The sequence below is a fragment of the Notechis scutatus genome, chromosome Z (genome assembly GCF_049901735.1).
Source record: "Notechis scutatus isolate UNSWTSFEM ecotype Mainland chromosome Z, rNotScu1.2, whole genome shotgun sequence".
Classification (NCBI taxonomy): Eukaryota; Metazoa; Chordata; class Lepidosauria; order Squamata; family Elapidae; genus Notechis; species Notechis scutatus.
Genome location: NC_142025.1, coordinates 33551829 through 33567790, shown reverse-complemented (window position 1 = coordinate 33567790; position 15962 = coordinate 33551829). Strand labels below are relative to the sequence as shown.

At 35.4% G+C, this 15962-nt stretch overlaps 1 protein-coding gene across 1 annotated transcript; it reads right to left on the bottom strand.

Moving 5' to 3' along the window:
* Positions 1–4269: 4269 nt before the first annotated feature.
* NPVF (neuropeptide VF precursor) lies at positions 4270–8830 on the bottom strand. Its single transcript, XM_026673646.2, has 3 exons — positions 8702–8830; positions 6627–6985; positions 4270–4541 (listed from the first exon to the last, which is right to left on the bottom strand). The coding sequence occupies exons 1-3, from the start codon at positions 8828–8830 to the stop codon at positions 4454–4456; spliced, it is 576 nt and encodes a 191-aa protein (XP_026529431.2). The 3' UTR covers positions 4270–4453.
* Positions 8831–15962: the final 7132 nt, after the last annotated feature.

Here is a 15962-nt window from a genome sequence, read left to right as displayed (position 1 = left end):
ATTCCTAGTATAGTCTCCAAAAGACAAAAGAGCCAATTTTTTTGGCTCTACTCTCTCAGTGACATCATAGCATTAGGAGAAAGTAGTTGTGATTATCCAGAATCTGGATAATCACAACTACTTTCTCCTAATGCTGTGGGTTAAGAATTAGACTGCTTTCTCCTAATGCTATAGGTTAAGAGTTAGATTGCTGCTCTGAATCCACAGACATGAGCTGTCCATGGTTTAAATTAAAAAATACCATTGCGAAGAAGGCTATCTGGAGGATTCTTATGGATAATTATTATATGATTATGGCATATAGCTCATTATTCATTTAACCACAATGTTGATTGTTTGGCTTAGTTCTGAAGGATGAACCCAGCTATTGTAGGTTGAAAATGATGGTTTATGAATTAATGCTATATTGGAACCATACTATTTGTTTGTTCATTTATATCCCATCTTCATTATTTTACAAATAACTCAAGGAAGAGAACATATCCAACAAATGTTCCTCCTCTAATTTTCGACACAACAATCCTGTGAGTGAATTGGGTTGAGGAAGAGTGACTGGCCCAAAGTCACCCAGTTGGCTTTCATGCAGGGGTGGGATTCTACCAGTTTGCACCTATTCGCTAGAACCAGTTGTTAACATTCTAAGCAGTTCGGAGAACCAATTGTTAGAAGAAATTACTGGCCTAATCTTGTAAGGAAGGCAGGAAGGAAACATTCTGGTGTTGCTTACAGAAACTGCCTCTTCATTAACCCTTATTACATTCTTGGCAGGACTAGACTTCCTGTCTCTGGAACTTCTCTGGAGTTTTTTTTCCTCCTTTGCTGGTACTTTGCTTGTGTGGAGTGACCATTCAAAGTTACAGTGGCACTGAAAAAAGTGACTTATGACCTTTTTCACACTTATGACTGTTGCAGCATCCCCACAGTCATGAGAGGCCATGTGAGGAGATGTGTGCCTCGATGTGAGTGAAGTTGAGTTGGCCACGCCCAGCCAGTAGCATGACCACCAAGCCATGTCTACCCAGTCACATGACCACCAAGCCATGCCCACCAACTAAGCCACTCCCACAGAACCGGTTGTTAAAAAATTTGAATCCCACCCCTGCTTTCATGGCTAAGGCATGAAACTCACAATCTCCTGCTTTCTAGCCAGGTATCTTAACACTGGATATTATAATATTATAATTACTATTTCTGTTGTATTACTGTGATGGTTTTCAAGGCAAGGTTAAAATAAACATGATTGCAATGAGGGGCATTTAGTCTTTAGCAGAGACTGGAAATCTAGACATGTGAAGTCCAAATGTGAAAGTACTGTGCTGGGTTGAAGTCCTTTATGGTTGAAGTCCTTATAAGCCTATGCCTGAGGTGCTTTTCATTTCAGGCTTTTAGCAGTACAATCTGGAAGGGACACAAAGTGTTATCTTCTCCCATTCTTGTGGAGAAGCACCTTTAGAAGTACATCTTATTCCTTGCTTGAATGAGGAAGGATCTGCTTCCTTTCAACTGGGCATAGAAATTTTTTAATAGCAGAGATCTAGCTGAATCTTTTCTTTAATCTTTTCTTCTTCTTCTTCTTCTTCTTCTTCTTCTTCTTCTTCTTCTTCTTCTTCTTCTTCTTCTTCTTCTTCTTCTTCTTCTTCTTCTTCTTCTTCTTCTTCTTCTTCTTCTTCTTCTTCTTCTTCTTCTTCTTCTTCTTCTTCTTCTTCTTCTTCTTCTCCTTCTTCTCCTCCTTCCTCCTTCTCCTTCTCCTTCTCCTTCTCCTTCTCCTTCTCCTTCTCCTTCTTGGTGGTGGAGGGCACATAGGCATCTTCCATAAGGCATATATTCTCCTTGTTGCCCTGTCACTTCTCCAGATGCTTCTGGATGAACAAAAGCTTGCCAAGTGCTATAGTTACTTGCAGCTTGTGTTAGTTGCTGCTGCTGCTGCTGAACAACTGGATCTTGAAAACTGCAGTGTCTGTATCACACAAGCAAAACTGGAGGTGAGAAGGCAAATATGCTGCAGCAAAGTCTTGGCTGCTACAAAAAGTTTCCTAAACTTTCAATTCTCCTGAATTGACTCACTATAACATTTTCATCATCTCTGGTGCTTCAAAAATAATAATAAAAGTAATAGCAATTCTTACCAGAGGGAGGGATTGGAATCTGTGGGAAAGATAGATGTAGCTTCACCTTCTTCCCTTAAGTACTTATGGTTCAAATAAAAGACAAAGAAACCCTTTTCTTTGTTAGTTGTGTTGAGCAATTAGCATATCTATGTGTTTGCATGATTTTCATTTGGACTGTGGCTGATCTAAAAATACAGGTAGTCCTCAAGCTAAGACAACAATTTCCATTGCTAAGCAAGACAGTTGTTAAGTAAGTTGGTCCCATTTTACAATCTTTTTGCTACAGTTGTTAAGTGAATCACTGAGCTATTAAGTGAATCATGAGATTGTTAAGTGAATCTGACATTGCTTCTCGGAAGCCAGCCTCTGGACAGTGCAACTAGCATAAATACATGTTTTTTTATTTTTTTTATTTGATTTGTCAATTGTTTACAAGATAATAGGTATAAGTAAAAACATAGTTATGAATACATGGATACATATAAGAAAAATAAAAGAAACAATAGGACAGGGATGGTAGGAACGCTGGTGCGCTTATGCATGCCCCCTACAGACCTCTTAGGAAGGGGGTGAGGTCAATAGTAGACAGTCTAAGGTTAAATTTTTTTGGGGTTTGGTGAAGAAATCACAGAGTCAGGTAAAGTATTCCAGACATTGACCACTCTGTTGTTGAAGTCGTATTTCCTGCAATCAAGTTTGGTATGGTTAACCATGACTTTGTATCTGTTGTGTGCTCTTGTATTGTTATGGTTGAAGCTGAAGTATTCATTGACGGGTAGGACATTGCAATATATGATTTTATATACTATATTTAGATCAGACTGAAGGCGGCGTAGTTCTAGTTTTCTAGGTCTAGAAGTTCAAGTCTGGTGGCATAAGGTATTCTGCAATGAGTAGAGGAGTGGAGAACTCTTCTTGTGAAATATTTCTGAACTTTCTCTACTGTGTTAATATCAGATATGTAGTGTAGGTTCCAGACTGATGAGCTGTATTCAAGTATTGGTCTAGCAAATGTTTTGTATGCTCTAGTTAGTAGTGTGATATTACCAGAGAAAAAGCTACGTAGGATTAGACATGTCAGTTGTCAAGCACCCTAATTTTGATACATGACCATTAGGGATGCTACAATGATTGTAAGTGTGAAAACTGGTTATAAGTTGCTTATTTCAGTGTCATTGTAACTTTGAATGTTGTAAGTTGAGAATTACCTCTATTAGTTATCCTCTCACTCTATACTGAATCCTGAATTATCCATAGAAAATTTTTTGCAAACATTTTGAATCTCCAAAAGCTCGGAGAACGAACCTTCACCCTCATCCTACACAGATATTTGCCACTATTGTTTTGACTCTTCTAACAATAACCAGCAAGGAGTTGGCTCAGTGTAATTTCAGTCTAAATGTCTATAGAGATTCTCAGTCATCCAGGTTATGGCTGTCCCAAAGGTGCTTTTCAAGAGGCAACTGGACTTTCAGCTTCTTCTGAACTGAAGAAGCTTCTTGGATGAGAAGCGAAACATCTTCAAAGAAAAATCAGAAAGTTTAGTTGCCTTTTGAAAAAGCACCTTTGGAATAATTTCAGTCTACATTTTCTACATTTCAGTTCACAAACATTATTTTGGATAAAAAAGCAAAACAGAAATATCATGATTTCTATTTAGCTTCTAATTCTGTCCTTTTCCAGCTCAATATCTGTGCTCATAATAAACTACCAATCACCTTCTTTGTCCATTCTGTCTGAATTATCACATTTTCACACCTCTTAGATGATTATACTATTATGATGAAAAGGAAAAAAATCCACTCTTTCCCCTATGCATAGCATCCTATCATTTCAAGATGTAGAATAAAGGGACAATGATATGTATTTGGAAGGCAAACAAAGGAGCCACCTGTAAACTTGTGTGTGTGTGTGTGTGTGTGTGTGTGTGTGTGTGTGTGTGTAGGTCAGGATTCTGGCTGTGATTGTCCTGCCCTCTTTGTGTTACCTCACGTAAGAAACAGAAGAGCTTCAATACAGCAGTTACAAATGCCAAATTGACTTTTTCTGACACTGCCCACCACCCCCACCCCATGCCTCTACTAATATATGATATAATCACAAGTAGTTACATTCATCTTTATTTTGCTTATACAGATAATATTTTTTCAACTGACTGGATATTAGTTGTATCAAGTACAGAAGAATTAGTATTGACAGCATAGCTATGAGAATAAACTATTACTGATGTTATCATGATAACTTATATATATATGTTTAGCTAAGGACAAATGCTCTGGATTGAACCACAATTTGACAGCAGACATTTTTCTTTTTCCATTTTTTCTTTCTATCATATAGGCATTTCAGAAAGAAAATTGGTCCTGTATATTTTGATGGCTTGCCTGTTCATTTCCAGAATTCCTTTTCAAAAGTTTGCTCAATTGGCCAAGTCTGAAAAGAAAGAAAAAAGGAAGGGAGAGAGGGAGGAAGAGAGAGAGAAAGAAAAAAGTTATTATTAAGATTATTTTAGTCAATAACTAGTCTTCACTGTTTAATTCACTATGATCACAGAAAAAGAAGTGCAAGATCTATTTCACAGACAAAAGCCAGGAAAAGCACCAGGGCCAGACAAGATAATTACTTCTTGCTTAAAAGTTTGTGCTGACCATTTGACCCCCATCTTCACCCGAATCTTCAATAAATCACTAGAGATGTGCTATGTTCCTTCTTGCTTCAAATGCTCTACTATGATCCCAGTGCCAAAGAAGCCCTCCATCAAGGAACTGAATGACTACAGACCAGTTGCTCTAACATCTGTAGTTATGAAAATCTTCGAAAGGCTAGTTCTGTCCCATCTGAAAGGCACCACAGATCCGCTGTTAGATCCCATGCAGTTTGCATACTAAGCAAATAGATCGGCAGATGATGCTGTTAACATGGCTCTGCATTACATCCTACAACACCTTGAATCTCCAAATACCTACACAAGGATCCTCTTTGTAGACTTCAGTTCAGCATTTAATGCCATCATTCCAGACATTCTTCTAACTAAATTAAACCAGTTAGCAGTACTTGAACACACTTGTAAGTGGATCATAAGCTTCCTAACAGACAGGAAGCAGCAGGAGAAGCTAGGCAGAATCACCTCTGATACCTATACAATTAGCACGGGAACCCACCAAGGCTGTGTGCTATCTCCACTTCTCTTCTCCCTATAAGCCAATGACTGCATCTCAAACAATCCATATGTTAAAATACTGAAGTTTGCAGATAACACAACAGTGATTAGTCTCATTCGAGACAATGACAAATCTGCATACAGACAGGAGGTTGTACAACTTGCCTCGTGGTGTAACCGGAACAGTCTGGAACTGAACACACTCAAAACCGTAGAAATGGTGGTAGACTTTAGAAGAAAGCCTCCCATACTACCACCTCTTACAATACTAGACAATACAGTATCAACAGTAGAGACCTTCAAATTTATAGGTTCTATTATATCACATGAACTACAGAGGAATTATTCTACAGAGGAATTATTGAGTCTGTCATCTGCATCTCTATAACTGTCTGGTTTGGTTCTGCAACCCAACAAGACAGATACAGACTTCAGAGGATAATTAGGACTGCAGAAAAAACTATTACTACCAACCTTCCTTCCATCGAGGACCTGTATACTGCACTAGTCAAAAAGAGGTCTGTGAAATATTTACAGCCCCCTCACATCCCAGACATAAACTGTTTCAACTCCTTCCCTCAAAACGATGCTATAGAGCACTGCACACCAGAACAACTAGACACAAGAACAATTTTTCCCAAACACCATCACTCTGCTAAACAAATAATTCCCTCAACACTGTCCAGCTATTTACAAAGTCTGCATTATTATTATTATTATTAATCTTCTCATCACTCCTTATCACCCATCCCCTCCCACTTGTGACTGTATGACTGTAACTTTGTCACTTGTATCCTTACGATTTATACTGATATATTCCTAGTATGATTTGATTGCTTATTGTGCCCTATGACTATTATTATGATTCTTGACTCTTGACGAATATATCTTTTTTTAAATGTATATTGAGAGCATTTGTACTAAGACAAATTCCTTGTGTGTCCAATCACACTTCGCCAATAAAGTATTCTATTCTATTCTAAATCAAATGGGTTTTTCAATGTTCTAAATAGAACCTAAAAACACCTCAAAAGTTTTTGTCCAACAGTTTGAACATTGAAGCTTAATATTTAAATTGATAATGCATTTCCTACCCTTTGCTAATTTCTTCTTCCTCAGTAGCCCTCCAAATATAGCCACTTAATTGTATTTTTTAACATGACAGCAGGGAAAAAATGATTAAACGTAGGGCAGTGATTATATGAATTGATAGCCAAAGCTACTATTACATTTAGCTGACAAATTTAGAAATATATGTTGTGCCAACTCAAATAATTGTAAACTTATTCTTATTGTTGGGCACTGGAATAACATTTAAAACAATGATAATTTCATCAAGCATGCTTTAAACTATTCACCTATTTTTGATTTGGTCATAATCCTGGGTGCCTTGAATCAAACTGAAAAGAAAAGATCTCCCAAATTTCTCTGGTAGATTGGCTAGCGAATGGAAAAAACTTTGAACTGAAGGAGTTTTCTCAGAACTGTGTGAGAAATATCTAAAAGCCCTTCCAAACCTGAGGGGCAGATTGGCTGTAGGTTTGATATTTCTTCTTTCCAGGAAGTTTCGGCCAAATCTCAGTGGCAAATTAGCCATTGAACTTGGCATTGCCTTCCCAGCTGGTCCACTCATCTTAACTATGTTCTTCAGTTCCCAGTCTTTAAGTTCTTCAAGATTCACACTTCTCTGTTTTTCTTCTATAAGGTCTTCATTAGACTGGAAAGGGAAACAAATAACACAATTTTATACTATTAAAAATATAGCAAAGAAATCAGACTCATATGTGGCATGGAAAGGTGCACCTAACTCCTCGAAGGGTTGCAAATGATTTTTGGCACCAATGCTTTGAGAAGATATGTGGAAGAGGAAAGGATTTGTGCTGTTTAATGAAATCTAATGCAAAAACAAGTAGAATAGTTTCACTACACTGGTGCTCTACTGCTGTAGAGTGAAAGGGTAACTAAGAAAATATAGCATGAACATTCTAATACCATGTGATTTTGATTAGACCTTGGGTGAAGTTTTGTACAATTAGTTGCACAAGAAAAAGAATTTCTCTAAATTTTTGGAGAAAGGATAAGGAAGCTAATTTTGTAGAGTTTAAAATGAATCCATCCAGCTTGTATTTTCCCAATCAATATATAAAATGAAATGCAGTTTAATCATTGCTCTTCTGAACAACATTCTTACAGAAATGTGCATAGAAGAGAAAAGCAGACAATATGAGGGAGCACTAAGAGTTATTATTACTGTTACTTTGGAGGGGCAAGGGGACAAATTTAACAAATAGATCTAATAAACAGAAAACCTGTGGGGAAAATGAAAACAGATCTATTTAGAAATGATTCCTGTTTTTCAAAAGTGAAATATAATGAAAAGTTCATTTTATTGAACATTTTATTGAACTTTGAAAAATCAAAGTTCAAAGTGACACTCTGATCAACAGGCTTTACTCATGAAGCTATACACACTAATATGAGTATAATATACCTTGATTCTTATGCAATCTGTACAATTATCTATTGAAACAGATTCTTTCTGTCTTTCTGGTGCAGAGGGGAAATATTTTTTTAAAAAAAATAATGTTGGGGGAAGATTTTTTTTAAAAAACTATGATATTGATTCAATGTTTTCGGTTATTGTTTACAAAAAAAGAATATCTGACTAAAATCAACACGGATGGGAGTAAAATTCTAGTCCTTATCTCACAAATGAATTTGCCGTAGAGTATATGTAAAATCCTGTTCTTTCTTCGATCAGTCCTTTCTTAATAGATGGAGGAATACAGTGTTTATTTTAGATCATAAAGGAACTCCTCCCTAAAGCCTATACATTGAAGGATTGTGTAACGTTTTGACTCAAGCAACCTTTCCACCCTTTGTTTCTAAGGACGAAACAAGCACGATGTTTCACTTTGCTCTGATCTGGATCCCCTTTCTGCCACTTCCACGGAACTCATGCTGTGAGACATTCTGAGGAGGCTTCTTTAATGAGCACTGCACCAGGAGGAATCTTCCCTGTTGGACATTGTTGTCTGGTTTTGGCCAGCATTGTGAGAGAAGGCTAAAAGGGATTTGATGCTACTCAAATTGCTTTGTTGAAGAACCCTCTTCTCTTTAGCAAAAATTAAAAAAAAAAACAATCTTAATTGCTTCCATGGCCCACAGTGTTTCACTGAAGTGAAATTTGTTGGTTTTCATGAGCCAGAGGAATTTCAAAAGTAGTTAGAGAGGCTGCAAAGCGGATGAAAAGAACCAAAACCAGCAGCCTGTTCCACTGCAGAAGAATAACAAAGCTAAAAGAGGCAAAAAACAAACCAAAGTCCCTATTATTTCAAGAGAAAGAAAACTTCCAGCAAATTAGGAACATACATTAATCATAATAATGATAATTCAATCTTCATGGAAAAAGTAATGCCAGTTAAGATCTTACCTCAGAAGAGTTTTTCTCACTGTTTTCTTCTCTAGTCCGCAAACTGATCATTAATGATTCATTGTGGCAGATAGTTTTTGAAGCTAAAAGCAGACATGTAGCTAAAGTAACTATGATCGCTCTGTTCATTTCTCTTAAATTGAACTTACATAAGAGATCGAAATCTCAACACATAGAAAGTAGCATCATTTTATACCAGCAGGCAACAACAGAATCTTTTATCATGACGTCAATATCACGTACCTTAATTTTAATATCAAAAGACAGTGTTAATTATGTATGGCAATAATGCAGAGAATTTGTTTTGATAACTTCTGTAAACAAAAGAGCTTCCTATCAAAAAATGCAGATGACTTTCCAAAAATTTTCTTGCCTGTTAATTAAGGTTACTAATATTGACCAGTTAGATTTAATTACATTTTAAACAAAAGCCTCTTATTATATTGTTTGTATCAGGCTTAGTCACTAGTACCTTAAAACAAAATGTCAGTGTCTGGGTCCTAGTCACTAATTCCTGAAGTGTAACACTGTCCAAAATGTCAATGTATTTTCAGCATAAACATGTAATTATAGAAATTAGCTGTCAAGGAATAAGGCTAATTTCCAGCTGACCATAGGGACAAATGCTTACTGTTATGATTCCTCTGACATTGCTGAAATTTCTTTTCTTCATCATCAGTTAAACAGTACTCATCATCTCTTACATTACTTTTACTTTCCAGAGCTCTGTCAAACATAATTTCAATAGATGAGAATAGAAGAGTATTAATTTTCTTAGAGTGCCAATTTTATTGGCATCACTTGCCTAAATTATGTGTTTCAACCTATTGATCAAGTAAGCAATCAGTTTTTAATCTGATTCCAGACTGATTGATATATTCATTTTACTGTGTATAGTATTCTTAACAGCATAACCAAATCCGAAATCTGAAGATGACAAAACAATTCCTATTCTTTCTCAGAGTCAAACTTCCACAGCTACGTTATTGCTGGATAAACTAGTGAGAGAATACAGAAAATTATGAACACTCCTAACAGTACTGACCTTCCACATTTAATCACAGGAGACTCAAATCTAGGAAATCTCCACTGGCACATTCACGACATCTGCCTAACAACTTTAATATCAATTCCCAATGGAAAGCCAAATTGGTTGCTGAATGCTCAGTGAGAGGTAGATATATAAATGTCCTTAAAAAGATGCCAGGCTTTGAACTACCATGTCAGCAATAGACCATCCTGAATAGGACTTCTACCTCACGGTGTCTGCTGGAATTCTCTGTATAAATGGGGCATCATATCCTCCCATCAGCATGACTGAGGGATCCCAGATCAAACTTTAGATCACATCGTGACTATTTATTTATTTGATTTGTCAATCGATTACAAGATAATAGGTATAAGTATAAACATAGTTATGAATATATGAAATGGATACATATGAGAAAAATAAAAAGAAACAATAGGACAGGGACGGTAGGCACGTTGGTGCGCTTATGCATGCCCCCTACAGACCTCTTAGGAAAGAGGTGAGGTCAATAGTAGACAGTCTAAGGTTAAAATTTTGGGGGTTACAAGCTGTAAGCTGAAGGCATATACGGGTCCATTATCAAATTTTTAAAATATAGACAAAGCTACACTTCAGTGGTTAGATAGCCTAGACTTTGGTACTTGAACATAGATCTTTTTAATGTTTATATTTTATTGTGTTCTTCTAATCTAGATGAAATGTTAATATATATTGCTAGTCCATGTATGATATGCCATACGCTAAATAAATAAATTATTTCTGTGAACACTATTGTTTAACTATTCTGATTTTTGTTGTTACTGAAATGTCCATAATTTATTAACGAGTTCTTCTATATCTCCTTTAGTTTCAAATAGTAAAAGAATATCATTTCAACCAGAATTTGAAATTTTACTATTTTAACTGCTACTTCTACTTTCAGCTTTATTATAGGCAATACATAATACTATTTTATTTGAAATACAATATATATAAAATCTTACTATAGTAGTTGCATTGTCTAGAGTAGCAAACTTTATTTAATGTCAACCCTGTCATAGCACAATGTCCAATGCAAGTTCAGTTGGAATGATCAGGGTCACACAGGGATCAGACAAGTTGCAGTAGTCTTGGATTACTGCACACACAGCTGCTTGGATATTGGATGGTATGGAAATAGGACCAGGAATAATGAAAAGAGCACCTTCATCTCCTAAGTGAATCAACTGGTGTACTGTAAATCATTTGGTACCAGTGGAAGAGGAAATTTTAATACTTTCTGTTGCATTTCCTATAATAATATAATGATAAATCCTTATTTATTATTAACAACACATCATGCAAAAATGCAATGCGTTCTATGACTCATGTCACCGATAAGTATCAAAAAATTTCCATGCAGATGAATAATTCATGGCATATTCATTTTGCCCCAGCATATAATAACCTATTTTATGGCTCATTTTGAAATAGCATGATTTAAAAATGCATACATTTTTAGTTGAGAAATTGCCCAGTGATTTTTAAAAACATTATGTGAATTATACAGCATTCTGACTGAACTCTGAGATAGTTTAGAAATGCTGCTATATATAAAATGGCCTTTTCCAATTTGGATTTCCTCAGCCGGATTTTTCCAGATATATTGATCCCAGAATTTCTAGTGAGTATAGCAGGAAACTCTAAGAACTGAATTTCCAATACTGCTCATAAAAACTAGGTTTGTAGATTTGTGATAACAATTCATGCAGTGTATATCCTGTTTTCCACCCAGAAAATGTCAACCTCATAAGTGCTTCAGTATCAAGTGGAAAGGAGGATTTTGCTACAGAAGCATAAAAAATATTTTTACATCATCGAGGTTCATGCAAATCCCATACTGTTAGAACTTGTAGGTGATGATGATTATGATGATGATGATAATGGTCACAATAATATCAAATCACAACTGCTAGTTCTTTAGTTGGTCTTCTTCATTCACCTTTCCCCAAGAAATTAGGATGTTGTATGATCTAAACAATGTGGCTTTTTACAGTTCACAAATGGAAATTTTATCAATGTGCATATTTTGTAAATGCTGTCCAAGATTTTTTGGTATTACTGATAGCCACTGGTTTATGTCATAATCTTTCAGATTTGATCTTCAGATTTTTGTCTTTTTCCCTTGCCAAATAAATGTCAACATTTAAATCTTCGAAGATTTAAATCTTTGAAGATTATTTAAATCTTCAAAATATTTTTTCAGTCTTATTGGAATCAGCTGGAAGAAGTATAATATTTTTGGCAATATGTTTATTTTAATTGTCGCTATTCTACCTATTAAAGATAATTGTAAATTTTTCCATTTTTCCAAATCTATCGCAATCTGTGGTTGCAATCTATCATAATTATCTTCTTTAAATGTTCCACATCTAGCTGTCATTTGTATCCCTAAATATTTCACTTTTTTTGTAATTTGAATATTTAATTTATCCATTAGTCTTTTCTTTTGTTTTGTCATATTTTTCACCAAGATTTTTGTTTTTTCTTTGTTTATTTTCAGCCCTGCTAACTCATCAAATTCCTCTATTTCTCTAATCATCTTAGGACCTGTTTCCAATGGTTCTTCCAATATAAAGACCAAATCATCTGTGAAAACTTGTAATTTATACTCTTTCTTTGTTATTTTCATTCCCTTTATTTCTTCATTTTTCCTAATATTTCTATTCAATACTTCCAAAGTCAATACAAACAACAGTGGGGATAATGGACAACTTTGTTCCTTTTTGAATGTTAATTTTTCTGTCAATTCTCCATTATCATTACTTTTGCTATTTGCTTATTATATATCACCTTTATTGCTTTGATGAATCTATCTCTGAAACGCATCTCCTCCAATTGCATCAACGTAAATTGCCAATTCACATTATCAAACACTTTCTGTGTATCTAAAACTAATGCCATTTGTTTCAGTAAATGGGTTTCATAGTATTCCAGTGTATTCAATATTATCTTCATATTATTTTTATTTGTCTCTTGGGCAGAAATCCATTTTGGTTTGAATGTATAAAGTAATTTAAATATCCTTTTAGTCTTCCTATTATTGAGGCAAATATTTTATAGTCAGCATTTAGCAGGGATATTGGTCTGTAATTTTTTATTTATTGTGGTCAGTATCTTCTTTTGGTATAAGTGTAACATATGCCTCTGTCCATAAGTCAGGCACTTTATTTTTTGTCAAAATCTCATTCAGTACTTCCAGCATTAAAACCAAAGTTATTGAGTAGAAAATAGTCATAGGAGATACATTCTATAGCAACAACAAAAACTGGATGTTGCAGATAAGACTGCCATTACGATTGTATGGCACAGGAGAATATTTGCTGATTTGTGAGCTTGGATAGGGATGGTTCTTATTGTTCTTTCTATATCACTAAGGCTTAAAAAGGAAACCCTGCAGTATTTGAATACCTAATCAATATTGGATTCATTGATTTTGCAAGAATAATAATAAATGACATGCAGTTTGAAGGAAAGGGTCATTTTAGTTTTTGATGACTAATCTTTTCTTTCTGCAATAGGTAGCAATGATTTAGAGGCTCCATTTTTGGTGGATTTATATAACAGAGCAGATATCATAAATATGAGTCAGTTGCCAAGCATCTAAATTTCTAAAAAGTCATAAGTGTGAAAAAGGGTTATAAGCCACTTTTTTTTCAGTTTCATTGTAACTTTGAAAGGTCACTAAATCAACGGTTGTAAGTTGAGAATTATCTATATATAGGTTGCATTTCAAGTTTTCCCAATTATTATGCAAATTGACTTAATTGTAGATCATAAAATTGTACCAGAAAGTATTTGTGAAATTCTGTTTTTCCTATTTTGTTATTCTTTTTTACATATAAAATAGCAAACCACGTAAATAGTGGTGACAGAACTTAAACATTACAATGCTGTATATGATTATTTGTTTTGCCATTATGTAGAACTTCTGCTAAGTTTGGGGAAATTGATTTATGCGAAGAAGAATGCAAGAATGGATTCAGAGAATTGTGTCATTTGTAATAATCTATCAATTTTTAGTTTTTCCTCTAATGAAGTAAATATTGCAAATTATATCTAAGAGTATTGTTTATTAAGTCATTTTTCACCCGCGGGTGAACATAGTAGAAGCAATACAGAAATCACAAAACCATCAGTGGTTGGCAATATTATAGCAAGAGACCAAGGCAATTATATGTTCTTTTTAAGAAGAAACCTATAATTTAAAATTAGACATGTTCTTCAATTATGCATTTGATTTTTGGCAATAAAATAACAATGCCTGGTTTATAAATACTCTCATAGGGTTTTACTAAATCTTCTGAAAAGAACAATGAAATGTTCTTTTAGAAATGTACTAAAGGATGGCTTGTCTCCAATTCATTATTTTTCTATTAATAATTACAAATTATTAAAAAGGTTTGAATTGACTACAAATCTACAGCCTTCATATCAGCTAATAAGATCAAGGGAGAATAAAATCTATATTCAGAGATAATAGTAATGAAGGACATGAAATAAAAGAAATGTTCCATTAATCTATGTTTGTAAAGATTTTCTAGAATCTTAAAAGGCTATTAAACATTAAACAAAGCCTTTCAGTATAAATGTCCATAATTTTTAAAAGGCTTTTCTATTTAGGTTTTCAGAGATTTTAATTTTTTTGTTTGTTTCTTCTTAATTTTTAGGAATTTTTATTATATCTATTTTTATTATAATTTTGATAATATAGGCTAATTGAAGGTGAAGGTTCGTTCTCTGAGTGTGTGGTTTGGTTTCCGAATGTTTCATTATTAGGCTAGGTAACATCTCCAGTGGAGTTTATGGGATGTCAGTGTCAGTGTTCTTCTGTTTATAAGGGCTTCAGGTGTGGGTGTGTTAAGTGAGGGTCTTGTGGCAGGTCTTGTGATAGGGAGGTTACATCAGGTCAGGGAGTTGAACAACTGGTGGTGGGGAGTTGTATGAGTTGGTTGAGGATTGGTGCTGTTCTCTGGTTGGCTGTGCAGTTGATTTGGATTCTGAGGGGTTCATAGGTCAATGTGAACCCCTCAGGTCAATGTGTCTGTTGATAGAATTGCTTGTGGAAGGCCGGGCTTCAATGAACTCACAAGTGTGGTGGATGGTAGCATGGCCAATTATTTTTGTGTTCCTCCAATCAAACTGTTTGGCGTCGGTAGAGATTAAGGATTTGGGATCGTGGCTGCCAGCTAGTGTACATGGATCCTGTTTTTAATTAATGTGATGTTTGTCCCATTTAGAATTGCAACAGTTACAGTTGATTTTGTAGATTACATTGTTTCTTTCATCCTTCTGTATCTTTGTCTTTGGTTCTGGATAATTCTTGACGGAGTATGGCTGTGGGTTTGTGGCCTATTGCTATTCCTAGAGGTTGGAGGATTCTGGCTGTCATTTCCACATCCCTTTTGTGTATGATAGGATTAGTTTTTGCATGGTGATTGGCTGTGTGGTGTGTTGTGGTTTGGGTGCTGTGTCTCGGAATATGAAGTTTTTGGATAGCTGTTAAGGAGAAAAATGGTAAGCAGCTATTTCTCTTCCACTTTTCTTATTGTTGTGGTGCTGCAGTATATCCTGGCCCTTCTGAAGAGGATCTGGACACAGCCTCTTTTGTGTGCAGTGGGGTGGTTGCTTGTGAAACTGAGGATCTGATCCATGTACATGGGTTTGTGATAGACGCGGGTTTCCAGTTCCCCATGGTCTAGTCTCCTTTGTTGATGTTGAGGAATGAGAGTCTGTTGTCTCTTTCCTTTTTGTATGTGAATTTGATCCCATGAAATATGTTATTGAGTAGACAATGTGTTTCTTTAATTTGGGAGCATTTGATGATGACAAAGGTACCGATGTAATATGTCCAGGACTACCTCCATTGAGTTTGGACTTGAAGATCTTCTTCACTCTCTTGATGTATTCATTTCTAACCCTTTTTCTTCACTTCAGAGTGCTTTTTGTCAACTTGAAGGATATTCAGATATGTTTAGTGATCATTTTCATCCAGATTTTTGATGTTATTTCTATAGGGCATCTTCAGCTGCTGGCCCTGGTTGCTCAGCTATCAGTCCTGGATTCTGTAGCCCAGCAGTCCCCCCCCCCAGTCATGTAGCCCAGAAGTTCCCTCAGCAGTCCTCAGTGGAACAGCAGTAGCAGTGGCAGCTATGGTGGTGAGGGGTAGGGCGATGATTTCACATGCTCACTTGATGGTCACTTGATATATGT